This window comes from Trichomonas vaginalis, chromosome IV (assembly GCF_026262505.1).
Source record: "Trichomonas vaginalis G3 chromosome IV, whole genome shotgun sequence".
In the NCBI taxonomy this organism is placed as follows: Eukaryota; Parabasalia; order Trichomonadida; family Trichomonadidae; genus Trichomonas; species Trichomonas vaginalis.
Genome location: NC_067206.1, coordinates 17,982,095 through 18,009,099, shown reverse-complemented (window position 1 = coordinate 18,009,099; position 27,005 = coordinate 17,982,095). Strand labels below are relative to the sequence as shown.

At 31.5% G+C, this 27,005-nt stretch overlaps 6 protein-coding genes and 2 pseudogenes across 8 annotated transcripts, besides 9 other annotated features; 4 read left to right on the top strand and 4 right to left on the bottom strand.

The window, feature by feature from the left end:
* Window positions 1–6,621: part of a mobile genetic element that runs on past the window's edge.
* On the top strand, window positions 1,611–2,567 carry TVAGG3_0118160 (annotated as a pseudogene). Its single transcript has one exon. A coding segment is annotated over exon 1 (957 nt).
* Window positions 2,854–3,895, bottom strand: TVAGG3_0118150 (phage tail repeat-like family; the record flags this gene model as incomplete). Its single annotated transcript, XM_051223425.1, has 1 exon — window positions 2,854–3,895. A coding segment is annotated over one exon (1,042 nt), but the record flags the coding sequence as incomplete, so codon positions are not given.
* On the bottom strand, window positions 5,025–5,386 carry TVAGG3_0118140 (annotated as a pseudogene). Its single transcript has one exon. A coding segment is annotated over exon 1 (362 nt).
* A 2,057-nt stretch (window positions 6,622–8,678) lies between the features above and the next one.
* Window positions 8,679–8,706: a terminal%2Cinverted (terminal inverted repeat of MuDR-2_TvMULE3 transposon ID:TVAGG3_0118110).
* Window positions 8,679–11,817: a mobile genetic element.
* TVAGG3_0118120 (zinc ion binding protein family) lies at window positions 11,023–11,706 on the top strand (the record flags this gene model as incomplete). Its single annotated transcript, XM_001294825.1, has 1 exon — window positions 11,023–11,706. The coding sequence occupies one exon, from the start codon at window positions 11,023–11,025 to the stop codon at window positions 11,704–11,706; it is 684 nt and encodes a 227-aa protein (XP_001294826.1).
* Window positions 11,787–11,817: a terminal%2Cinverted (terminal inverted repeat of MuDR-2_TvMULE3 transposon ID:TVAGG3_0118110).
* Window positions 11,818–12,789: 972 nt separating this feature from the next.
* On the bottom strand, window positions 12,790–13,539 carry TVAGG3_0118100 (zebrafish ch211-108c17.2-related family; the record flags this gene model as incomplete). The annotated part of the gene is made up of 1 exon (XM_001287208.1): window positions 12,790–13,539. The coding sequence occupies one exon, from the start codon at window positions 13,537–13,539 to the stop codon at window positions 12,790–12,792; it is 750 nt and encodes a 249-aa protein (XP_001287209.1).
* A 2,025-nt stretch (window positions 13,540–15,564) lies between these two features.
* Window positions 15,565–16,292: a mobile genetic element.
* Window positions 16,293–19,317: 3,025 nt separating this feature from the next.
* On the top strand, window positions 19,318–19,680 carry TVAGG3_0118080 (uncharacterized protein; the record flags this gene model as incomplete). The annotated part of the gene is made up of 1 exon (XM_051223424.1): window positions 19,318–19,680. The coding sequence occupies one exon, from the start codon at window positions 19,318–19,320 to the stop codon at window positions 19,678–19,680; it is 363 nt and encodes a 120-aa protein (XP_051108410.1).
* Window positions 19,681–19,698: 18 nt separating this feature from the next.
* Window positions 19,699–19,941, top strand: TVAGG3_0118070 (serine threonine-protein phosphatase family; the record flags this gene model as incomplete). Its single annotated transcript, XM_051223423.1, has 1 exon — window positions 19,699–19,941. The coding sequence occupies one exon, from the start codon at window positions 19,699–19,701 to the stop codon at window positions 19,939–19,941; it is 243 nt and encodes an 80-aa protein (XP_051108409.1).
* Window positions 19,942–19,945: 4 nt separating this feature from the next.
* On the bottom strand, window positions 19,946–20,269 carry TVAGG3_0118060 (uncharacterized protein; the record flags this gene model as incomplete). The annotated part of the gene is made up of 1 exon (XM_051223422.1): window positions 19,946–20,269. One exon carries the CDS (start codon window positions 20,267–20,269, stop codon window positions 19,946–19,948), a length of 324 nt encoding a protein of 107 aa, XP_051108408.1.
* Window positions 20,270–20,305: 36 nt separating this feature from the next.
* Window positions 20,306–20,333: a terminal%2Cinverted (terminal inverted repeat of MuDR-2B_TvMULE3 transposon ID:TVAGG3_0118050).
* Window positions 20,306–22,276: a mobile genetic element.
* Window positions 22,247–22,276: a terminal%2Cinverted (terminal inverted repeat of MuDR-2B_TvMULE3 transposon ID:TVAGG3_0118050).
* A 1,023-nt stretch (window positions 22,277–23,299) lies between these two features.
* Window positions 23,300–27,005: part of a mobile genetic element that runs on past the window's edge.

Genomic DNA, 27,005 nt, shown 5'->3' with positions numbered 1-27,005 from the left:
CACGATACTTTTCATATGCATATCTTGTTCTTTCCATGGGAGCATGACCATCCTCTGCACTACCTTTTTTCCTTCTCAAAGGATGCAATTGTTCGTCATGTTTCCAGTAGAATCTGGCAAAGCCGTCGTGTCCTTCAACTTGAGGTTCACTAACATCGAAAGGCATGTCCATAAGACGTTCTTCTTCTAACCTCTCTAGTCTGTTTGGATAATTGGCATGTGCTGTTTCCAAATCCATTTCGTAGCGAAGACCAGACAATTTGTCATAGACTTTTATGGGTCTTCCCTTCCTATATTTAAAATTCTTCGAAACTCTCCAACCATATCTTTGTAACTCTGCTTTTATTCTAGCAGACTTTCTATCCATTCTATATGGGGGCATTTTTATAAAAATAAAAAATGTTTTTTTCTTTACTTTACATAACCGCCTGCTGCCATAAGTCTTTGACGCCAACCCATACCAGCTAATGAAGGTTGACTTGGTTTAGTTTGGAAACTAAACTTTGGTTTTGGTTTTTCTTCAGTTTTTGGTTTTTCTTCTTCTATCGGTTTTTCGTCACTTTTCGGTTTCTCTGACTTTACTTCACTTGCAGGAACAGTTGTGTTGTCAACATCTTCATAAATATCATATGCCATTTGTTTTTGTTTTCCTTTCAACTTTTTGTGTTTGTTGTAAAGTTTAGAATATTTCGACTCTAAGTCAATGAGATGTTCTATAATGAACTGTTGGTCAGTGAAGTAAACTTTTCCATCTGTTGTCTCGAAAGCTCCTTCAGACTTCAATATTTTATTTGTGAGAGTCTGTTTCTTTTTTGAGATACTAGCCGTTCCATTTCTATGAAAAGTGACTTTATAGTTAGGGTTTGTATTTCCAGACCTGGCACTTTCTATTATTGAATTTTTCTCTTCATCGGTAAGTTCTTTGACAGGTTTTGACAATGTTCTGAATTTTTGTTTGTGGGTGTCAATCTACCGTTTTCAACTTCTTCGGTCATTTCATCTCAGTAAAAATTTTAGTTTGGTTTGTTTTCAAACTGGTTGTTTAGGTTTTTTAAGTCGGTCTATAAAACTTCCTGAGGTATAGGAAGAACTTGACAAACACGTGGTGTAACTGCTGGAAGCCGAAAAATCCATCTTGAACCCCATTTGTCTCAATGCTGTATTGTTCATTTCATCTCAGTAAAAAATTTTACATTCCCCAAGTTTGAGGTGGTTGCGGTTGGTTATTGTTTACCCACTGTTGTGCATGGTTATATCCTCTGTTAAAGAATCTTTCACCTTGGTCCATATAGTGTCCTGCTTGGTTATAGTAGTCATTTGCTTTGTTATAGATAGTTTCCTGCTGTGTCTTCCTACATTGTCCATCCATCCTTGATACTTTTCCTCTTGTTTCAGGATTTGGAATAAGATTTGTTGCATCTCGTGCTACATCCCAACCTTTCTGTACAGTTTGTATAATAGGTTGTGCTTTCTCTTTCAGTATACCTAATGTACTCAAAATCTTCCTTCCAACTCCAATACACCTCTGGCTATTGTTCCCATGCGGGCAAAAATCTGGATGCAACTCCTGCTAATGCGCCAAATAAACCCATTTCTTATGGGTTAAAAAAATGACGAATCCAAACAAGGACCCCTATGTTTCTAAGGCAACAAAGAAAGCACTCATGATAAAAATCTTTAGTTCAACACCAAATGCTTGGTTTATGGATATCTTGGAAAACATTCCGAGGTATAGAGAAGATGGACCACCATACTGGTTAATATTTGTTGGTCAAAACACAAGATACTGTGAAGCCATACCATTATGGTCCAAAAATATTTTAGATGTGAAAACTGCTTTGACAATATTCGTTGACAAATACCATCCAACAAAACTGACATCTGACTGTGAAAGTTCTTTCAAATCAGATGATGTAAAAAACTATCTGCGTTCAAAAATGTAAACCAATATTTCATTGTCGACCAAAACCATTCTGCTCTTGGTGTCATTGACGGTTGTATAAAAATGTTAAGAGACTTAAACCAACCACAAGGTGGTGAAGCAAATGAAATGTCATATGACGACAAGTATAGACACTTCTCCATGGCAAAGATGAGACAAGTTTTAAATATTTACAATAACCGTAAACAAAAAGGTTTGGGAAACCACTCCCCCGAAGAAATGAAAACAACCCTGACTTAGAGAAAGACTATATATTTAATAATTTAGTCAAAAGAGACAAACAAGAAAGAATGCCGGGCTTCAAACTTCAGAAGGTGACAAAGTAAAAATAGAAATACCTAAACGCGACCCATATGAAAATACTATTGACTATGACAACAATGGGAACCCGACAGGTACTCACATTCGTGTTCGTAAAAATAGAAGAAAGTATACAAGAGAATATTATGAAGTTTTAGGCAAACATGGCAAAATGTACACACTGCAAGCAGAAGATAAAACTACTATTGTCAGACCTCGTTTCAAACTTGTCAAAGTTCAAGGTGGTATACTTTCAAAGACAGTTCCTAACAAATATAAGACAACTCCTGACGAATATGCTAAAGAAGTTGAAAATGACGACTAAGCATTTCTATACCATGCGTAAACTGTCATGTAAGGTGGCATATATTCTTTACTTTGTCCCGTTGTTTGCGTATATCCTGAAACGCGATGTGTATGGTTTCCATCTCCCTGAGTGTTACCCCAGAAACAATTTATAGCAAACTGAACGTCGTCTTTAACATCATATCCTTTACCTTTTTTCATTGCTGACCAATCCCAAAATTTATGCTTATGCCAACCTGCTTGAGATGTACTTAAATCTATGTAGTGACTGTGTGCAGGTAAATTTTCACCTGAAATCGTTTTACTTCCACCTGTTTCCTTTGAAGAGTTTGCACAATACAAAAACCTGTCGACTATTTGAGTCCAAGTTCCAAAACCCAGAACTGTTTCTGGATTTGTTGAGTTCATTGACGTATAAATAGAGCCTATAGGATATAATGTTTGAAGTATTTCTGTCTTTAATGTTTGAAGCTCTGTTTTGTCTGCTTTCTTGTCATATAAATCTTGAGCAGTGAATTTAATATTATGTTCATCCTTCATGACATAAACATCTTTACATCTAATGTTTCTCATCGTCGTTATGTCGTCATCCGATGTTAAACCTTGTGGAAAGTTAGGAGGTTTACAATATAATGCATCCCCACCAGTTTCTTCAACCGTTCCTTCAATACTTTCTATAGCAACAGTTGTAAAACTTGTATGTGTATGGTTCTTGTCTGCTTTCTTTTCAAGGCTAACGTTTAAGTCTGTTATTTCAGAAGATGTATGTGTATGTCCAACGTCACTTTTCCTGTTTAAGGTTTCTTGTAAGTTTGTAATATCAGATATAGAATGTGTATGAGTCTTATCTGCTTTTGTCTCTAATGTTTCCTTAAGACTTGGTATTTGGTTAATATAATGTATATGAGTCTTTTTAGAATATTCGTTTTCAGCTCTTGTCACTTCACTTGACATTTTATTGTCAACATATGTTTTGTCTGCTAGTTCAGGATGAGTATGTTCTTTTGTTGCATAAGCATTGTTAGCTCTTTCTTCTTCTTTTGCTATTGCATCGTCTACATATTCTTTGTCAGCTTTGTTGTCAACATCTGCTTTCAAAAGAAGTTCATTTATAGGTTTCTCGTTTAAAGTTCCTTTTGTTGGGTTTATACAGACAGTATTGTTCTTCTTGTCTTGAAACAGAAACTCATCTGTCATTGGGTTTAATGTCAGTTTTAAGTTTCCTTCTTTCAATGACTCAGATATCTTAGAATAGTTTGAAAAGTTTGTTGTGTTCTTATTTAGAGCTTGCATAATGAGTTGTCGGTTGTGTTGTATTTCTCTCATGGAAGCAATATCTTTCGACATTTTTATTCTAGATAAAATATGCTTTCAATAGAAAAGAAAATTCAAGAGTTGCTACAACTAAACCATTAGATGAACTTTTTACTAATGTCGGTCAAAAGTTTGAGACAGAGACCGTAAAGCATGAAGGCTATCGTTTTGACTACCCATTAAGATGGTTAAGAGACCCATCTGTCACAAAAGCTATTGGCTTTCGTAGAATAAAATTTGTGTCTGTAGAAGATAAAAGTTTTCCATTTATTGTAAGGTTTCATATAGATTATATATCTGAAGGGAAACGAAAAATGTGGGAAGAAATTGAGCTAATACAAGTTGACCTTTCATCTTCTCTACAGACTGCGTTAAAAAATATAGAAGATAAAATAAATTCATGTTATGCAAAATATGCTGATGAATATGCAAATACCGAGAGCACACTTTATGTGAGAATTGTATATGACAAACAAAATTCACAAGTGTCATTTCAAATCTACGAAAACAATCCAAATAAAGACGAACAAATATATACAGAATTCACTGCAATGTCATGGTATTATTTGCAAAGAATGTTAAATCAGAAAGTCAAACTTCCTTTAGCAAATATTTACAGTCGATATGCAAGAGATGAACCATATTTATTTAAAGATGTTTTCGACCCAGCTGCTATTATTGTTCATGCTTCATTTTCTGGCGCTCAAAACTCTTTTTATGCTTGGCAAATGACTTTTACGAAAAACCTACAAAGTTATATGAACCGCCGAGTGGAAGTATTTCAGACTTTCAAGTATGGTTTACTACAGATGGAAGAAAAAGAATAATTCCATTATACCATGCGTTTTACTTAGAACTTAGTTTCATATACAACTACTATCGAACGGTAAAAATATAATTTTTTAATACGGTTGAGGTGTTGGATTTGGTTGCCAACTAGACTGTGGTGCAGGTTCAGGCTGTTGTATAACAGGAGCTTGCTCTTCTGGTTCAGGGTCTTTAGGTATAATACCAACGAACTGACCTACTCTTTACCAATATTTTTGACTCCGTTCCAAATTCCTTTTCCGACAGATTTTATTCCATTCCATATACCTCTTCCAACTCTTCTGAAGAAGTTTCCAATACTACTGAAGAAACCCATTTTACTATATGTAAAAATCTAATGTCCACCTAGTCTCTTACGTTTCCTGTTGAGTTCCATAGCATTCTTTAACTGGAGCTCATACATTCTGTTTCTCCTCTGGTAGAAAACATATTCTGGTCAACTCCTGTGTTCGCGTCATCTGCATAAAGTTGTTTATATCCCACTTCAGGGTTTGTATAAAACTCTTTCCATCTCATATTTGCATACCATGGTGGCAAACCTAACGCAGCGTCATTTGACATGGCAGTTTGCATTTGTACATCTGTTGGCACTTGACCATAGTTTGCCATTGCAGTTTGTATTCTAACTTCATTTGGAATATTCTCTGGGTTTGGTTGTCCAGGTTGCTGTGCATTCGCTAAGTTCTGTGCGTCCATTTAATATTAGATAAAAATATCTCTTACGAGTACATATGCTGAACATTTGCAGGCATTGGTTCATCTTCATATTCTCTGTACTTTTCTGCCACGTCAAATAAATAAATGACACAATGGAAAAAACCTAAAACAAGTAGTCCTATTTCAAACCACATTTACTTACTAATAAAATTTCTTTATTGTGACACTTTCTCCAGTTTATAGGACCTCTCTCATATTCTATCTTGTCATATATAAACTCATAGTCATGTATGTCCTCTAACCATCTCATAACGGTTTCCAAACCACTTTTATCGGATGTAAAGTAAAAGCATGGATGGTTATGTATAACGTCTAAAGTTTCTAAAGAGTCTCTCAAAGTCCAGTCTACTTGGTATTGAAAATCCCATGTGTTATAGAACGGCGGGTCCACTATAAAGAAAACATTTTCCTTGTCTTTATATTTTTCATACAACTCTGTCCAATGACATCTCACAAACTCTATACCCTCAATATATTTTTCTATGTCCTCTTTGAAAACATTTGTATAGTTAAGATATAAAACTTTTGACATAAGTGTTTCAATGTCATGAACTCTTATAGAACCACTATATAATAGTCTAGCAGATATACTATCCCAGTCTATATATTCTGCTTTTTTCAAAACCTCTCTCACAATATTTTTCTTATCTAATGGTATACGTTCCATCTTACCTATAGGTATCTTTTCTTTTAACTCTTTCAATATATTGTTTGTGTCTGGAATATGTTTGAGACGGTCCATATAGTTGTCGAAGTCATTGCATATAATCTTTGAGTCGGGGAATATTATATGACATAAATGGGATATATAGAAACTTCCACCGAACAAATCTACAAATGTTAGACCATTCGGTAGTTTCTTAAGTTCTCTCAATATAATATCTTTACATCTACTCTTATTTCCAAAGAACGGTAACGGTGGTTTTGTAAAATTCATTTATATATAATAATAAAAATGTTTTTACCCGAAAAGTGACAGAAAAGTGACAAAGCATGAAAACATATATAATTTGTGAAAAGTGAAACATTATATAATGTTTTCGACCCAGAAGACTAACAATTTTCCGAATAAAAACTTCATTTATACTAAACATCTTCAGGGCTAGAGGGCGCAACGCGCCTGGAAGCCTTCCCAATAAAAACTTCATTTATACTAATCATCTTCAGGGCTAGAGGGCACGAAGTGCCTGGAAGCCCCACTACCTTTTTTTTTTGAAGAATCCAAAATTTTATTTTTAAGGTTTTGCAAGAAATATTTTTATTAATAAACGGTAGAATAATAATAGGAATATCGATATTAAAAAAGAAATACATGAAATAAATAAAAATTTGATTCAACTTTGACAAGAATCACAAATGATTCTTCTCAAAGTTGCTCAGTGAACAACAAACACTTGTTATTGTTTATAATTCAAGTGAATGTTGTACACAAAGACAACAATTGTCTATCAATTGTTGTCTTTGATTCAACTTTGACAAGAATCACAAATGATTCTTCTCAAAGTTGCTCAGTGAACAACAAACACTTGTTATTGTTTATAATTCAAGTGAATGTTGTACACAAAGACAACAATTGTCTATCAATTGTTGTCTTTGATTCAACTTTGACAAGAATCACAAATGATTCTTCTCAAAGTTGCTCAGTGAACAACAAACACTTGTTATTGTTTATAATTCAAGTGAATGTTGTACACAAAGACAACAATTGTCTATCAATTGTTGTCTTTGATTCAACTTTGACAAGAATCACAAATGATTCTTCTCAAAGTTGCTCAGTGAACAACAAACACTTGTTATTGTTTATAATTCAAGTGAATGTTGTACACAAAGACAACAATTGTCTATCAATTGTTGTCTTTGATTCAACTTTGACAAGAATCACAAATGATTCTTCTCAAAGTTGCTCAGTGAACAACAAACACTTGTTATTGTTTATAATTCAAGTGAATGTTGTACACAAAGACAACAATTGTCTATCAATTGTTGTCTTTGATTCAACTTTGACAAGAATCACAAATGATTCTTCTCAAAGTTGCTCAGTGAACAACAAACACTTGTTATTGTTTATAATTCAAGTGAATGTTGTACACAAAGACAACAATTGTCTATCAATTGTTGTCTTTGATTCAACTTTATTAAAATTTTAATTATATCTTTTAATTTATATTTATTTACGTTCACATTTCTTTTATATCCTTTATATTAATATAAAATTCCGGTTGATCTTCACTCTTTTTCACATATTTTTTCAATAAGATACCCAATTTTGTATTTATTCTGATTAATATTTTTCACTGTTAATTTTATTGATATCTCAAACTATTTCAACATTTAGTTTTTTAAAAACTCTATTTTTTGTTCTCTCTCTCAATTTTCAAAAGTCATTAATTTTGCATTACTTTATTTAAAATATAATTAACATTGGATAAAAACATTTATTATAATGCCATTTTGGATCAATCTTATGATATTTCAAATCTTTGAAAATACACTCATTCATAACAAATAGTTGCCCTAGACATGTGCGTAACCTCTGTGTACGATATTCCAACACCTTACGACCTGTATGCAAGTTTTTAATTATTGAATAAAAAAACAACAACATACCGTACTTCGAGTATAAAACATGTATACCCTAATAAAAACAAAAATTAGGACATATTTGATTTATGATTTCTTTTCACAAATCGAAATTTTGATCTCTCAATTTTAAACATTTTTCAAAAAAAAACTTATAAATATATTTCTTATTGTATAATATTGAAAAATAAATCATCATGGATGAATATTACTAGTACTTCAGAATTATTTATTTTTTTCGATCTAAATATAGAAATAATATCTACTCTATATAAAAATAACAATTATTTAATTTTATTGAAATTTGTATTATTTGATTAATATATTTTATGTGATATCTTAAATAGCAATAAAAACTACACCACATAGTTATTCTAGGGTACCCTCATCTACTTCTAGAATTATAGGCTCTGGATTCGAATCTATGGTGCGCTATTGATAAAGTAAATTTCTCCATAGGCCCCCAAAAAATTGACAACCCAGGAATTATAGGGTAATACCTTTAATTTTTTAGATAAACATAATTCACAACACTTGATCATAAATTTTTGAAAATATTTTGGATCATTATATAGCTGCATTAAGTCATAAATCAGTGATTAACTTTATATGGCATCATCCCTGAAAACATTTATGCTTATTTAATAAATCTATGTTTCTAATGTCTCATTTATTTTCTGTGCTTCTTTGGGAAACAATAAGAATTACCGAAAAAGTGACAAAACATCAAAAACAGGGAGGGGGTCTCAATTTTTATTACTTATATTATTTTACAATATTTATATAAATACTCTTTATAATATATTTTACTATAAAATTATACCTCAAATTCAAATATTTAAAATATTATTTACATAATTATCGCAAAATTGTATTTTTATATATTATTTTTCATATGTATAAATCATATAATCTATATCTATGCAAATCTCATCTAAAATTTTTTGAAACAAACCGCTACCATTTTATAATGGTCCATCTTAAATTCATCATAAATTCTGGTACATGTTAGTACCAGAGTCTTCAAATCTCAAACACTCTGGTACCAACATGTACCAGACGCGAGTTTCCAATGCCCTCGTACGATTTTCTATTAAGATCTTCTTGAATGAGAAGGTCTTCATAGAAACTCGTACGAGGGCTTCTCTTTTAAATACTCTGGTACCTGCTGGTATCGGAGTCGACTTTACAGCCCTTTCCCCAATTTTGAAGCTGGGGAAAGTTTTCAAGCAATGAAAGGGAAGCTCTCGCTATGAGGTGAAAATCTAGAATTTTTACCTCATAGCGAGTAATCCTTTGTTAATTGCTTGAAAACTTTCTTCAAATTATCAAAATTTCGAGGAAAGTTTCCTTGCTTCAAAGTAGAGATGGAGCCCTTTGAGCCACTGCATATAGGTCAGTGACTCAAAATACTCCATCTCTACTAGAAATCGCCAAAATTTGGGTCGCAATCTTTGAAATGCGACGCAAGTTTTGGCAATTTCGCGAGGGACTTGCTCCATTTGGTGCATAGATTCACACTCTATGCACCAGATGGAACAATTCTTTCGCTGACAGCGGGAAACTTTGTCTGAATAGTTTAACATTCAGACAAAGTTTCCCGCTGTCAGAGAGGGAATGAAGGGTAAGAGGTATATATTCATAATGTATACCTCTTACCCTTTATTCCCTCAAGAAAGTTCAAAAACTTGGGTGCAATCAGAACTGATTGCACCCAAGTTTTTGAATTTTATAAGGAATTGTTGGCTATGATGTACTGATCATGAATCAGTACATCATAGCCAACAATTCTACCTTTTAACCAAAGATAATTGATTCGTATGTAAAATATTAAGCTAAAATTTCTCTTTCTTTTAGTACACATTCTTCCATTTCGTGTACATGTATCATATATTAAGTACTAGTTATCTATTCTATATCCTTTATCCCAATTTAGATACTCAAAGATAATTCTTTTTCAGAAGAAAAAAAATATTTTCTATTAAACCGTTATTTTTTCAATGTGAGTTTTCAATTTTATTTTTCCTTTTTGCTGCTCAATGCAACATCCTCCACCCGATCCTCCATGCGAGGTTGATCAAGCCATAGGATATTTAGAATATTCTCGTTTTGTTATAGCTGCAGAGCTGCATGGTAACATAAGATTTGTCAAAGACCCACAAAAACTATCAATTGGAACAGGAGTATTAATCTACCACCGATGCGAATACGAAGGCTGCCCAGCAGGCTTTAAATTTATTAAAAATTTCGACAATTACATTTTTAAATCTGCAAACTTAACTCATATTCACTCAGGACCACCACCACAACATAAAAATACACCTACAAGTGGTACTTACCGTGCTTGGATTAAAAAATTTCTCATGAATCACGGAAGTCCACTTAATGCAACACAAGAAGTCAACAAAACGCTTGAAATACCTAAAGATCATACTTGTATTCACATGACTATGAAACAAACTGCAATCAATCAATTGAAATATTATTTACAACAAAAAGATCTTATGAGATCTTTACCAGACATATCTTTAAATCAATTTCAATCTTTACAAAACTATGTTAATCAATGGGAAGATCAACATGATGACCTTATTTATTTTGACATTCAAGGTGAAGATACTGATTTTCCAGACAAATTGGTTTTTATTTACTCTGATAATGATATGATCTCTCAAATTCATGAAAAACCACCAATTTATCACTTAGACTCTACGTTTAAATTAATTATTCATGGATTTCCTTTTTATGTATTAGCTACCAAATTTGCTAATACTCATTCTATCCCTTTGTGTTATTTTATAATATATCCAGATAATAGTGAAAATATTTCTTTTTGCTTAAGTAAATATTTTGAAACAACTCACACAGAACCTGAATTTATCATGTCTGACTGTGCACTAAACATTTTCAACGGGATTAGGAATTCATTTCCGGAGTGCAATATCTTTTGGTGCGCGCTACATGTAATACGCGCACTTAAAAAGAATCTCTCAAAGATAAATGATGAAGAGATTAGATCAGAAGTCGAAAAATTTATGAACATTTTATGTTATTATCGTGATTGCACAGAAGAAGATGCTGCAAAAATGTATAAAGAGCACATTATTGATAAAATTCAAGATCAATTGGAATTTAATCAATACTTTACACGTCAGTGGGACATTCATAAACAACAGTGGATAGCCGCTGCCAGACCAAATGAATTAACCGTTGTGAATAACGTTTCTGAATCTTTATTTAAAAAGATAAAATATCACGATTTTGGCTGCGTTAAAAATCAAAGAATTGATGTTTTTGTCAAAATTTTTTTAGAAGAAGTTGCACCCAATTATTTTTATCGTATTAAAAACGATTTACTTCAAACAGGTTTTATTCCTTCAATTAGAATTCGCGAGCCTCGATTGACAGATTATAAAACAAAATTGAAAAGAGAAGTTCAATCACGTTTATACCAAGTATTAAATTTTGTTCAGAATCAAGAAGCCAATTTGAATCCATTAAGATTTTTATTGGAAAATGCTGAAGAAAAACTTTCTCAAATAAATGAGAAGATACAAAATTCAATTACATATTTAAGATCGTTTGAAATTCCAAATGAATTGTTAGATACGTATATGTTAGAAATTAATGAATTTTGTTATAATTCTCCAGATTATATTTTAGAACATTTCGAAGAATTTTTGGAGGATTTCAAAGAAAAGAATAATTTAATAGACTAAAAAAATATTATTTTTATTTATTGTGAATTTTAAATTGTCACTTTTTAACTGTTACCCCCTATTGAAGTGTCACTTTTGGGTGTCACTTTTTTCGGAAATTCTTATATACTCTGGCATCATCCCTGAAAACATTTATGCTTATTTAATAAATCTATGTTTCTAATGTCTCATTTATTTTCTGTGCTTCTTTGGTAGTTTTTGGTTTGGGTTTATCTTTTTTGCCAAAATGATAGTTTATCAATGAATTCTTGTGGAGGTTTTCAAGAATCATTATGCCATTCGTTAATTTTGATAAAGTACTCATTGTTTTCATTGATTATAATGTCGAAACTCGCACCATATTGACACTTCATTGATAGATTTATCCTTTTATAGTTTAAAAATATGTAATTTTCCATATTGTAATATAAACAATCGTAGAGAGCTTTATAAGGAGAATAATCTAGCTTGTCCTGCATATACATGTGCCCATAATAAAAATGAACTAACCTCATCATAAAAAAAACATATAAAAACTCTCAACATAAAAACTATGTGTCTCAGTGATAATGGTACAATTTGTTTCAAAGTGAATATTAAAATAATAGTGTTTGTAGAGAATGAATGATATTATAATATTCAGTAATGTTTATAAAACTCGCAATTCATACTCAATAATTCATTTAAATTATAATTAATTAAACTATATCATACCGAAATGCATCACTAGCAAAAGTGACATTTGGCGCCAATTTTAAATTAGTGGATTTTGTGTTTATTATTTAAGAAATATAATTGATAAAATATAATTAACAAAATATAATTAACATTAATAGAATAATATGGATAAGATTTGATAAAAAACAATCATAATTTTTTTTGGGCGCCATATAGAGAACTATAGTCTGCGAGGTACTGATTCTATCCATGTACCTCGCAGACCATAGTTCTCAGCCAAAATGGCTGATTCCTTGCATTTTCGTTTTCAAGTCCAGCTGTCCATATAAAATGTTCTTTTTCTTCATCTTTTGTGGAATGTAAACAATATTCTGGTGAATGATTTCCAATTAGATGATCTACGGCGTGGAGCCAATAAAATAGCTTCTATTCTTTGGAAATATGCTTATCCAATAAAGTATTAAAGAATATTTTGAGTCTGTTTTTGATACCATGAAAAATTTTTGAGTCGACGATAGACATGTCACTTTTTGCATACTCATTAGAAGTAAGACGTTTCCAGCACAATTCGAATTTCTTTTTGCAATGGAAGCCATCTTGATATTCAACAGCATCAGGAAAATGCTTATGAACAATATTACGGAATTTATTATCCCTATCATGGCAAAAACCGTCAACAATACCTTTTCCCACCGTATCTTCCAAAATTTGAAGAGCCTGATCAGCGGCAACAGATTCCATTTGGCATGAGGCATCAGTATAATTTCCAGCTTTACCTTTACGAGATCTAACGATTACGAATTTTGCCACAATGTCACCTTTAGGACCCATTGCTACAAACTCACACTCGTCTGCATTTCTAACATGAGAGAAATGAGCATCGATGGTGATAACAGTTCCAGGCTCAAGTTGCAATGCATGATTTTTTACACTTTTTTCAGCTAATTCCTGCGCTTTCTCGAGAATCACCTTTTGAATCCTGTAAAAGTATTGTGAAGATGGTACATCTATACCAGCCTCTCTTAATAAGTTACTTGCTTCTTGATATGTTTTACCGCAAATCAAAGTGGCAAATGTAAACGATTTGCCATCTAATTTAATTAGATCACCGAATCCTTCATATTGGACGCGAATAATCTCAGAACTTGTGGCATCATGTACCTCCTGTGATGTCATTTGTCAGTTTTTTGTTTCTTCACTTCTGAATACGACACCTTGAATTATGGGTTTATTTCTAATAATTTTGTAATGCATGAAAAATAGCGTGACTTCATTTTTGACAGTTTACAAATGTAAAATGTTGCATCCTTAAAAACTTGGAAATATATACATTCATGAATTATCTTGTATATTAATTGAAAATCCATAAAACCCTAACAATATTTTTTCTTAAAAAAACTATAAAAATATAAATAAAATTAATCGTTAAATAAAAATATTTGATATTAGAATTTTATTGGAAAAATAAAAAACTTAATATTTTAAAGAAATACTTAAATACTTGAATGTTTTAACTTTTACATTATCATATAGACTCTCAAATTATTGATTGGAAACGGTTTGAGGGTTATCAATTTAAAAAAATTGTGAGTTTTTTAGATTTTTGGCAATGTTAAACGGTTAATTTTTTCTCAAAAAAATTATTTCTAATTTCCGAAATTTTTAGCCATTTTGGCTGAGAACTATGGTCTGCGAGGTACATAGATAGAATCAGTACCTCGCAGACTATAGTTCTCTATATGGCACCGAAAATTTTTGGTGAAATGTCGTCGCATTTCACCAAAAATTTTTCGGCGCCATAGGAAGAATTGGAGGGTGAGATACTATTACATGCTATAGTACTCACACCCTCCAACTCCCAATCAAAATCGCATAAAATTTGCTACTTATCTTCAGATTACCTCCCATTATAAAATATATCATTGCTATCTCATCGTACTATACTTCCACCCTATTGTATTTAAAAATATAAAATTTTTTGATAATATATTTTTATATCTTGAATTTTCAAACAATATATTCACAGATAATATAATGGGAAATCTATCTCAACCTAGCCTTAAAGTACCAAACTCCTGCTTGCATTCTCACTCACAAATATTAAAAATCCATCTCCAAAAAACTAAATTCTTCACAATTTTTTTAAAATTGAGAACATAAAAAACGTATGCATTCAATAATTTAAGATACTAACAAATATTAAAAACTTCAAAATATCAGATATTAACGTTTTTCAATTAAAAAAATATCATTTTGCTTTTCAATTCGAACATAAATCTTAAATATTTTTAATTAATATCTGATTTACAGCATTATTATCCATTTATAAATCTGACAAATAAATGACAAAACCATCAGAAATACTGTCAGTTTTTGTCAAAAGTGAAGTCACGCTATTTTTCATGCACAACATATTTCTAATAATTTACAATTTACTAATAGTATTCTTTTGGGGGGATACTGACATTCAACGTAAAAACGAGAATGTTTCGAAATAATAAAAATTTAATATAATATTAAGTCATTTTTAAATATTTCTGTCTCAACCCTGAATGTTTATTTCCCTAAAAAGAGATTGCCATAGGTCTATGGAAATTGACCATAAATAACTTAGAGCTATGGAATAAATTGATTTTAATTTATTTTTTTAGAAACTATCTTTTTTAGAGTGAAAATATAAATTGTTGGAATTTTCCTTACCATATTATTTTAATACAATATAGACAGATGCTTTATTCTACAACAAAAAATACAGGAATCGATTTTTTGTCGAAATCTTAAATATAATGAAACAATAAAATCTTAATTATATCTATTATGATTTGAATATTTAGAAGTATAACAAATGATAAAAATAATCATATGAAAATCAATGATGTATTCTATGTTTTTTTAACTAGAAATGATATCAGTGAAGTCATGTGTCAGATTTTTGTTGACTCGACCTTTAAATATATCCATATAATTCTCATGTTTTCTTTTAATTTAAAAAATAATAATAATTAAAAATAAAAATAAAAATAAACTTTTCTATAATATTTATAAAGCTGATTTGATATATAACACATTTAGCTTAACAAAATAACTTAGAAAAATTGCCGCGCAAAATAAGAGTGAGTGTCACTTTTTGTCACTTTTTCTAGTGATGCATTTCGGTACGGAACATTATAATTAATTAAACTTTATAAATAAAGAATTTCGGAGTGTGGGACAAACTATCCAGTGTCACTTTTTATTAACCTTATTTTAAAAAATTAATAAAATAATAATAACAAATTATTTGAATCTTTTACATTAATTGTTTCTTTTTTAAAAGTACCTTTAAAGTACAATAAACAAGATTTGAATCTATTGATCCTTGTTGCAAACTTGAATATATTGCTTCAAGCATTTTTGAGGGTAGCCCATGCTAGCTTTTATCTCTTCTTGGATACCAAACTGGAGGAGCTCCATAGTGTTGAATATCACGGGCTCCATACAACAAATTGAATAAGGTATTTCAAAATTTGAAGGAAATGGTCCATCATTGAATGTAGTGGCCGGGAATTGAATGACATACAGATAGTTTGAGGAAATTTGTTATAAATTATAATATAATTGAAGAATTAATTATCAAAACAAGTCTAAGAGCCATTTGTCAGATTTTCCCGAAATGCAAGGTTAAGATTTTAGCAGCGACTAACTTTGAGTGTACATATATAATTGTTATACTGAGTACTTTCTATCTGTGTTACTTATTTGAGTCTAAGAGTCATTTCTACCACAGAACTAGATATTGTCTCTCATTAAATATATATAACTGTAAACTGCTTAATTCATTTATCTATTTAGATAAAATTATATTTATATAAGATTTCATGTTATTATTTCATCTTTATTATTTTTTTTATTCCTTTGAAAAGTGACACTGGATAGTTTGTCCCTTTCTCAGAATTTCGTAAATCATATGTTTTTATATTAAATTTGTAGCTTTTTTCCTTTATTCTTCCAATTGTGAGATTTTTTGGAAAGTTTTTATTCAATTTTGGTTAAATATATTCAATTTCATATTTAAAACCATTTTATTTCTATTTATTAAATTAATTTTTGAATAGTTAAAATAAATTTCAATTCAATTTTTAAACAGATGTTTTGATGGGGCTTGCATACTGATAATATGCTCGTCCCATCAGAACATTCATAGAAAAACTCTTTCTTTTTTGATGCAATAGACTACAACCCTTATCCTTTGAGCCAAGTTGCTCCGCGTCGTTCCTCATTAGGATCGATCGGAGAGGAACTTGGCTCTGAACGAAAAGTATAGGCTCTGGCTTTAGCAAAGGCTAGGGCTTAGTTTTAAATGCCCAGAGCCGGCTTCCTCAAATACCGCCATGTTTCCGGGCGGCAGGAGCGGAAGCAGGCCCTGGGGATCCTACTATCTGATGCTTTGGTCTTAGCAGTGGCCAGAGTCTACGATGATCGTCGAGGACATAACAGATTCAGGCTCTGGCCCTAGCAAAGGCCCGGGCCTCATTTAAAATCTCAATAACCCATTTCTTTCAAATCCTGATTAATTTTTTATTTTTTTTTAAATTCTGTAATCGCATGCACTTACTATACCAATAAGAAGCGAACGGCGGAATCTCAGCATTGGGTTATTGCTACAGTTTCTACTTGTTCAAATATTAACTATTCAATGCTTATGTTTATTTCTTCATTTTTCTGAATTATTCCACATAGCATTTTACAATACCTCATATATTCTCAGTAAATATCACACTTTTTTAAAAAATTTAATTATGTATTCATGTTTCTTCTCATTCATTTTCTTTTTCATCTGAGAGTTTTCCTTTTTATCTATTTTTTTCACCATTCCTTGGATATGTTCATCATTTTTTGATTCTGAGAAGATTTTCTTTTTTCCATTTCATTATTTTTCAAACCAGTGTCATCATTTCTATCTCATACCGAAAAGAGGAAAAAGGAAAAGTGACATTTGGCGCCAATTTTACATTATAAATAAAAATGCTTTTTTTATAAATTTAATATTTAAATAACATTTAAATTAGAGTTTGTTTAATTTAATTAAAAGATTTAATAATATTTAAATTTAAGAAAAATTTTTCGGTACCATAGGAAGAATTGGAGGGTGTGAGATACTATTACATGCTAGAGTACTCACACCCTCCAATTACCAATCATCAAATCTTTTATTATTATTATTATTATTATTATTATTATTATTATTATTATTATTATTATTATTATTATTATTATTATTATTATTATTATATTATTATTATTATTATTATTATTATTATTATTATTATTATTATTATTATATTATTATTATTATTATTATATTATTATATTATTATTATTATTATTATTATTATTATTATTATTATTATTATTATTATTATTATTATTATTATTATTATTATTATTATTATTATTATTATTATATTATTATTATTATTATTATATTATTATTATTATATTATTATTATTATTATTATTATTATTATTATTATTATTATTATTATTATTATTATTATTATTATTATTATTATTATTATTATTATTATATTATTATTATTATTATTATTATTATTATTATTATTATTATTATTATTATTATTATTATTATTATATTATTATTATTATTATTATTATATTATTATTATTATTATTATTATTATTATTATTATTATTATTATATTATTATTATTATTATTATAAAAAAAAAAGGTAGTGGGGCTTCCAGGCGCGTTGCGCCCTCTAGCCCTGAAGATGTTTAGTATAAATGAAGTTTTTATTGGGAAGGCTTCCAGGCGCGTTGCGCCCTCTAGCCCTGAAGATGTTTAGTATAAATGAAGTTTTTATTCGGAAAATTGTTAGTCTTCTGGGTCGAAAACATTATATAATGTGTCACTTTTCACAAATTATATATGTTTTCATGTTTTGTCACTTTTCTGTCACTTTTCGGGTAAAAACATTTTTATTATTATATATAAATGAATTTTACAAAACCACCGTTACCGTTCTTTGGAAATAAGAGTAGATGTAAAGATATTATATTGAGAGAACTTAAGAAACTACCGAATGGTCTAACATTTGTAGATTTGTTCGGTGGAAGTTTCTATATATCCCATTTGTGCCATACAATATTCCCAGACTCAAAGATTATATGCAATGACTTCGACAACTATATGGACCGTCTCAAACATATACCAGACACAAACAATATATTGAAAGAGTTAAAAGAAAAGATACCTATAGGTAAGATGGAACGTATACCATTAGATAAGAAAAATATTGTGAGAGAGGTTTTGAAAAAAGCAGAATATATAGACTGGAATAGTATATCTGCTAGACTATTATATAGTGGTTCTATAAGAGTTCATGACATTGAAACACTTATGTCAAAAGTTTTATATCTTAACTATACAAATGTTTTCAAAGAGGACATAGAAAAATATATTGAGTGTATAGAGTTTGTGAGATGTCATTGGACAGAGTTGTATGAAAAATATAAAGACAAGGAAAATGTTTTCTTTATAGTGGACCCGCCGTTCTATAACACATGGGATTTTCAATACCAAGTAGATTGGACTTTGAGAGACTCTTTAGAAACTTTAGACGTTATACATAACCATCCATGCTTTTACTTTACATCCGATAAAAGTGGTTTGGAAACCGTTATGAGATGGTTAGAGGACATACATGACTATGAGTTTATATATGACAAGATAGAATATGAGAGAGGTCCTATAAACTGGAGAAAGTGTCACAATAAAGAAATTTTATTAGTAAGTAAATGTGGTTTGAAATAGGACTACTTGTTTTAGGTTTTTTCCATTGTGTCATTTATTTATTTGACGTGGCAGAAAAGTACAGAGAATATGAAGATGAACCAATGCCTGCAAATGTTCAGTATATGTACTCGTAAGAGATATTTTTATCTAATATTAAATGGACGCACAGAACTTAGCGAATGCACAGCAACCTGGACAACCAAACCCAGAGAATATTCCAAATGAAGTTAGAATACAAACTGCAATGGCAAACTATGGTCAAGTGCCAACAGATGTACAAATGCAAACTGCCATGTCAAATGACGCTGCGTTAGGTTTGCCACCATGGTATGCAAATATGAGATGGAAAGAGTTTTATACAAACCCTGAAGTGGGATATAAACAACTTTATGCAGATGACGCGAACACAGGAGTTGACCCAGAATATGTTTTCTACCAGAGGAGAAACAGAATGTATGAGCTCCAGTTAAAGAATGCTATGGAACTCAACAGGAAACGTAAGAGACTAGGCGGACATTAGATTTTTACATATAGTAAAATGGGTTTCTTCAGTAAGATAGGAAACTTCTTTCGAAATGTTGGAAGAGGTATATGGAATGGAATAAAATCTGTCGGAAGAGGAATTTGGAACGGAGTCAAAAATATTGGTAAAAGAGTAGGTCAGTTCGTTGGTATTATACCTAAAGACCCTGAACCAGAAGAGCAAGCTCCTGTTATACAACAGCCTGAACCTGCACCACAGTCTAGTTGGCAACCAAATCCAACACCTCAACCGTATTAAAAAATTATATTTTTATCGTTCGATAGTAGTTGTATATGAAACTAAGTTCTAAGTAAAACGCATGGTATAATGGAATTATTCTTTTTCTTCCATCTGTAGTAAACCATACTTGAAAGTCTGAAATACTTCCACTTGGTGGTTCGTATAACTTTGTAGGTTTTTCGTAAAAGTCATTTGCCAAGCATAAGAAAGAGTTTTGGGCGCCAGAAAATGAAGCATGAACAATAATAGCAGCTGGGTCGAAAACATCTTTAAATAAATATGGTTCATCTCTTGCATATCGACTGTAAATATTTGCTAAAGGAAGTTCGACTTTCTGATTTAACATTCTTTGCAAATAATACCATGACATTGCAGTGAATTCGAAACAATAAGAATTACCGAAAAAGTGACAAAACATCAAAAACAGGGAGGGGGTCTCAATTTTTATTACTTATATTATTTTACAATATTTATATAAATACTCTTTATAATATATTTTACTATAAAATTATACCTCAAATTCAAATATTTAAAATATTATTTACATAATTATCTCAAAATTATATTTTTATATATTATTTTTCATATGTATAAATCATATAATCTATATCTATGCAAATCTCATCTAAATTTTTTTGAAACAAACCGCTACCATTTTATAATGGTCCATCTTAAATTCATCATAAATTCTGGTACATGTTAGTACCAGAGTCTTCAAATCTCAAACACTCTGGTACCAACATGTACCAGACGCGAGTTTCCAATGCCCTCGTACGATTTTCTATTAAGATCTTCTTGAATGAGAAGGTCTTCATAGAAACTCGTACGAGGGCTTCTCTTTTAAATACTCTGGTACCTGCTGGTATCGGAGTCGACTTTACAGCCCTTTCCCCAATTTTGAAGCTGGGGAAAGTTTTCAAGCAATGAAAGGGAAGCTCTCGCTATGAGGTGAAAATCTAGAATTTTTACCTCATAGCGAGTAATCCTTTGTTAATTGCTTGAAAACTTTCTTCAAATTATCAAAATTTCGAGGAAAGTTTCCTTGCTTCAAAGTAGAGATGGAGCCCTTTGAGCCACTGCATATAGGTCAGTGACTCAAAATACTCCATCTCTACTAAAATCGCCAAAATTTGGGTCGCAATCTTTGAAATGCGACGCAAGTTTGGGCAATTTCGCGAGGGACTTGCTCCATTTGGTGCATAGATTCACACTCTATGCACCAGATGGAACAATTCTTTCGCTGACAGCGGGAAACTTTGTCTGAATAGTTTAACATTCAGACAAAGTTTCCCGCTGTCAGAGAGGGAATGGAAGGGTAAGAGGTATATATTCATAATGTATACCTCTTACTCTTCCATTCCCTCAAGAAAGTTCAAAAACTTGGGTGCAATCAGTTCTGATTGCACCCAAGTTTTTGAACTTTATATAAGGAATTGTTGGCTATGATGTACTGATTCATGATCAGTACATCATAGCCAACAATTCCTTCGCAAACAGCGGGAAACTTTGTCTGAATAGTTTAACATTCAGACAAAATTTCCCGCTGTCAGGGAGGGAATTAGAGGGTGGGAGATATATAGATACACTATAAATCTCTCACCCTTTAATTCCCTCAAGAAAGTTCAAAAACTTGGGTGCAATCAGTTCTGATTGCACCCAAGTTTTTGAATTTTGTATAAGGAATTGTTGGCTATGATGTGGATAGCCGCTGCCAGACCAAATGAATTAACCGTTGTGAATAACGTTTCTGAATCTTTATTTAAAAAGATAAAATATCACGATTTTGGCTGCGTTAAAAATCAAAGAATTGATGTTTTTGTCAAAAATTTTTAGAAGAAGTTGCACCAATTACTTTTATCGTATTAAAAACGATTTACTTCAAACAGGTTTTATTCCTTCAATTAGAATTCGCGAGCCTCGATTGACAGATTATAAAACAAAATTGAAAAGAGAAGTTCAATCACGTTTATACCAAGTATTAAATTTTGTTCAGAATCAAGAAGCCAATTTGAATCCATTAAGATTTTTATTGGAAAATGCTGAAGAAAAACTTTCTCAAATAAATGAGAAGATACAAAATTCAATTACATATTTAAGATCGTTTGAAATTCCAAATGAATTGTTAGATACGTATATGTTAGAAATTAATGAATTTTGTTATAATTCTCCAGATTATATTTTAGAACATTTCGAAGAATTTTTAGAGTATTTCAAAGAAAAGAATAATTTAATAGACTAAAAAATTTATTATTTTTATTTATTGTGAATTTTAAATTGTCACTTTTTAAGTGTTACTCCCTATTGAAAGTGTCACTTTTTTGGGTGTCACTTTTTCGGAAATTCTTATATACTCCTGTAAATATTTGCTAAAGGAAGTTCGACTTTCTGATTTAACATTCTTTGCAAATAATACCATGACATTGCAGTGAATTCTGTATATATTTGTTCGTCTTTATTTGGATTGTTTTCGTAGATTTGAAATGACACTTGTGAATTTTGTTTGTCATATACAATTCTCACATAAAGTGTGCTATCGGTATTTGCATATTCATCAGCATATTTTGCATAACATGAATTTATTTTATCTTCTATATTTTTTAACGCAGTCTGTAGAGAAGATGAAAGGTCAACTTGTATTAGCTCAATTTCTTCCACATTTTTCGTTCCCTTCAGATATATAATCTATATGAAACTTTACAAATAATGGAAAATTTTATCTTCTACAGACACAAACTTCATTCTACGAAAGCCAATAGCTTTTGTGACAGATGGGTCTCTTAACCATCTTAATGGGTAGTCAAAACGATAGCCTTCATGCTTTACGGTCTCTGTCTCAAACTTTGACCGACATTAGTAAAAAGTTCATCTAATGGTTTAGTTGTAGCAACTCTAGAATTTTCTTTTTCTATTGAAAGCATATTTTATCTAGAATAAAATGTCGAAAGATATTGCTTCCATAAGAGAAATACAACACAACCCGACAACTCATTATGCAAGCTCTAAATAAGAACACAACAAACTTTTCAAACTATTCTAAGATATCTGAGTCATTGAAAGAAGGAAACTTAAAACTGACATTAAACCCAATGACAGATGAGTTTCTATTTCAAGACAAGAAGAACAATACTGTCTGTATAAATCCAACAAAAGGAACTTTAAACGAGAAACTATAAATGAACTTCTTTTGAAAGCAGATGTTGACAACAAAGCTGACAAAGAATATGTAGACGATGCAATAGCAAAAGAAGAAGAAAGAGCTAACAATGCTTATGCAACAAAAGAACATACTCATCCTGAACTAGCAGACAAAACATATGTTGACAATAAAATGTCAAGTGAAGTGACAAGAGCTGAAAACGAATATTCTAAAAAGACTCATATACATTCTATATCTGAAATAACAGACTTAAACGTTAGCCTTGAAGAGAAGGTAGATAAGGGACTTATGGCTAGTGTGTTAGTGAAGAAGGCGTAAGGAATATGTGGATGAAAAAGATAAAGAAATTATAGAAAGGGCTGACTGGTACCATGAATGGACATCGAAGATTTTAAAAACTAAAGCTGATACAGGATGGGTTTCAGGATGTTTAGACCTTAAAGCAGATAAAACTTATGTTAACGATGAGTTAGAGAAGAAAGCAGACAAGAACCATACACATACAAGTTTTACAACTGTTAGAGCAGACGACATAATACTGAACTTTGACCTTGGTTCAAGTGCACCTTTAGAGAATCCGAGTACAAGCGTAAAAGATACTCTTAACAATTTAGATAAGAGTTGCAGGAACATTGAAAGTCATGCCAGAAACTTTGAAGCATATGAACTACCAGCAATGTTAGATAAAAAGGCTGACAAAACAGAGCTTCAAACATTAAAGACAGAAATACTTCAAACATTATATCCTATAGGCTCTATTTATACGTCAATGAACTCTACCAGACCAGAAACAGTTCTGGGTTTTGGAACTTGGACTCAAATAGTCGACAGGTTTTTGTATTGTGCAAACTCTTCAAAGGAAACAGGTGGAAGTAAAACGATTTCAGGTGAAAATTTACCTGCACATAGTCACTACATAGATTTAAGTACATCTCAAGCAGGTTGGCATAAGCATAAATTGTGGTATGGTCACAATGAAAAAAGGTAAAGGATATGATGTTAAAGACGACGTTCAGTTTGCTATAAATTGTTTCTGGGGTAACACTCAGGGAGATGGAAACCATACACATCGCGTTACAGGATATACGCAAACAACGAGACAAAGTAAAGAATACATGCCACCTTACATGACAGTTTACGCATGGTATAGAAATGCTTAGTCGTCATTTTCAACTTCTTTAGCATATTCGTCAGGAGTTGTCTTATATTTGTTAGGAACTGTCTTTGAAAGTATACACCTTGAACTTTGACAAGTTTGAAACGAGGTCTGACAATAGTAGTTTTATCTTCTGCTTGCAGTGTGTACATTTTGCCATGTTTGCCTAAAACTTCATAATATTCTCTTGTATACTTCTTCTATTTTACGAACACGAATGTGAGTACCTGTCGAGTTCCCATTGTTGTCATAGTCAATAGTATTTCATATGGGTCGCGTTTAGGTATTTCTATTTTTACTTTGTCACCTTTCTGAAGTTTAAAGCCCGGCATTCTTTCTTGTTTGTCTCTTTTGACTAAATTATTAAATATATAGTTCTTCTCTAAGTCAGGGTTGTTTTTCATTTCTTCGGGGAGTGGTTTCCCAAACCTTTTTGTTTACGGTTATTGTAAATATTTAAAACTTGTCTCATCTTTGCCATGGAGAAGTGTCTATACTTGTCGTCATATGACATTTCATTTGCTTCACCACTTGTGGTTGGTTTAAGTCTTAACATTTTTATACAACCGTCAATGACACCAAGAGCAGAATGGTTTTGGTCGACAATGAAATATTGGTTTACATTTTTTGAACGCAGATAGTTTTTAATATCATCTGATTTGAAAGAACTTTCACAGTCAGATGTCAGTTTTGTTGGATGGTATTTGTCACGAATATTGTCAAAGCAGTTTTCACATCTAAAATATTTTTGGACCATAATGGTATGGCTTCACAGTATCTTGTGTTTTGACCAACAAATATTAACCAGTATGGAGGTCCATCTTCTCTATACCTCGGAATGTTTTCAAGATATCATACCAAGCATTTGGTGTTGAATAAAGATTTTTATCATGAGTGCTTTCTTTGTTGCCTTAGAACATAGGGGTCCTTGTTCGGATTCGTCATTTTTTACCTCTATAAGAAATGGGTTTATTTGGCGCATTAGCAGGAGTTGCATCCAGATTTTTACCCGCAGTTGGAACAATAGCCAGAGGTGCATTTGAATTGGAAGGAAGATTTTGAGTACATTAGGTATACTTAAAGAGAAAGCACAACCTATTATACAAACTGTACAGAAAGGTTGGGATGTAGCACGAGATGCAACAAATCTTATTCAAATCCTGAAACAAGAGGAAAAGTTCAAGGATGGATGGACAATGTAGGAAGACAAGCAGGAAATTATTATAACAAAGCAAATGACTACTATAACCAAGCAGGACACTATATGGACCAAGGTGAAAGATTCTTTAACAGAGATATAACCATGCACAACAGTGGGTAAACAATAACCAAAACTACGCCTCAAACGTGGGGAATGTAAAGTTTTTTATTGAGATGAAATGAACAATGCAGCATTGAGACAAATGAGTTCAAGATGGATTTGTCGGCTTCCAGCATTTACACCACGTGTTTGTAAAGTTCTTCCTATACCTCAGGAAGTTTTAGACCGACTTAAAAAACCTAAACAACCAGTTGAAAACAAACTAAACTAAAATTTTTACTGAGATGAAATGAACAATGCAGCTTTAAACAGAATAAGTCATGGAAGACCACCTTTTACACCACGTGTTTGTAAAGTTCTTCCTATACCTCAGGAAGTTTTAGACCGACTTAAAAAACCTAAACAACCAGTTGAAAACAAACCAAACTAAAATTTTTTACTGAGATGAAATGACCGAAGAAGTTGAAACGGTAGATTTGACACCACAAACAAAAAGTTTCAGAACCATTTGTCAAACTGTCAAAGAACTTACAGATGAAGAAAAAAATTCAATAATAGAAAGTGCCAGGTCTGGAAATGCAAACCCCAACTATAAAGTCACTTTTCATAGAAATGGAACGGCTAGTATCTCAAAAAAGAAACAGACTCTCACAAATAAAATATTGAAGTCTGAAGGAGCTTTCGAGACAACAGATGGAAAAGTTTACTTCACTGACCAACAGTTCATTATAGAACATCTTATTGACTTAGAGTCGAAATATTCTAAACTTTACAACAAACACAAAAAGTTGAAAGGAAAACAAAAACAAATGGCATATGATATTTATGAAGATGTTGACGACACAACTGTTCCGCAAGTGAAGTAAAGTCAGAGGAACCGAAAAGTGACGAAAACCGATAGAAGAAGAAAACCAAAAACTGAAGATAAACCAAAACCAAAGTTTAGTTTGGAAACTAAACCAAGTCAACCTTCATTAGCTGGTATGGGTTGGCGTCAAAGACTATGCAGGCAGCAGGGTTATGTAAAGTAAAGAAAAAAAATATTTTTTTATTTTTATAAAAATGCCCCATATAGATAGGATAGAAAGTCTGCTAGAATAAAAGCAGAGTTACAAAGATATGGTTGGAGAGTTTCGAAGAATTTTAAATATAGGAAGGGAAGACCCATAAAAGTCTATGACAAATTGTCTGGTCTTCGCTACGAAATGGATTTGGAAACAGCACGTGCCAATTATCCAAACAGACTAGAGAGGTTAGAAGAAGAACGTCTTATGGACATGCCTTTCGATGTTAGTGAACCTCAAGTTGAGACACGACGGCTTTGCCAGATTCTACTGGAAACATGACGAACAATTGCATCCTTTGAGAAGGAAAAAAGGAAAAGGTGAAGACGCACATGCTCCCATGGAAGAACAAGATATGCATATGAAAAGTATCGTGAAGTTAGAAGTCAAATTACATCTGGTCGAACCTTTACAGTAACTTTGACGAAGGAAAGAACAAAGAAG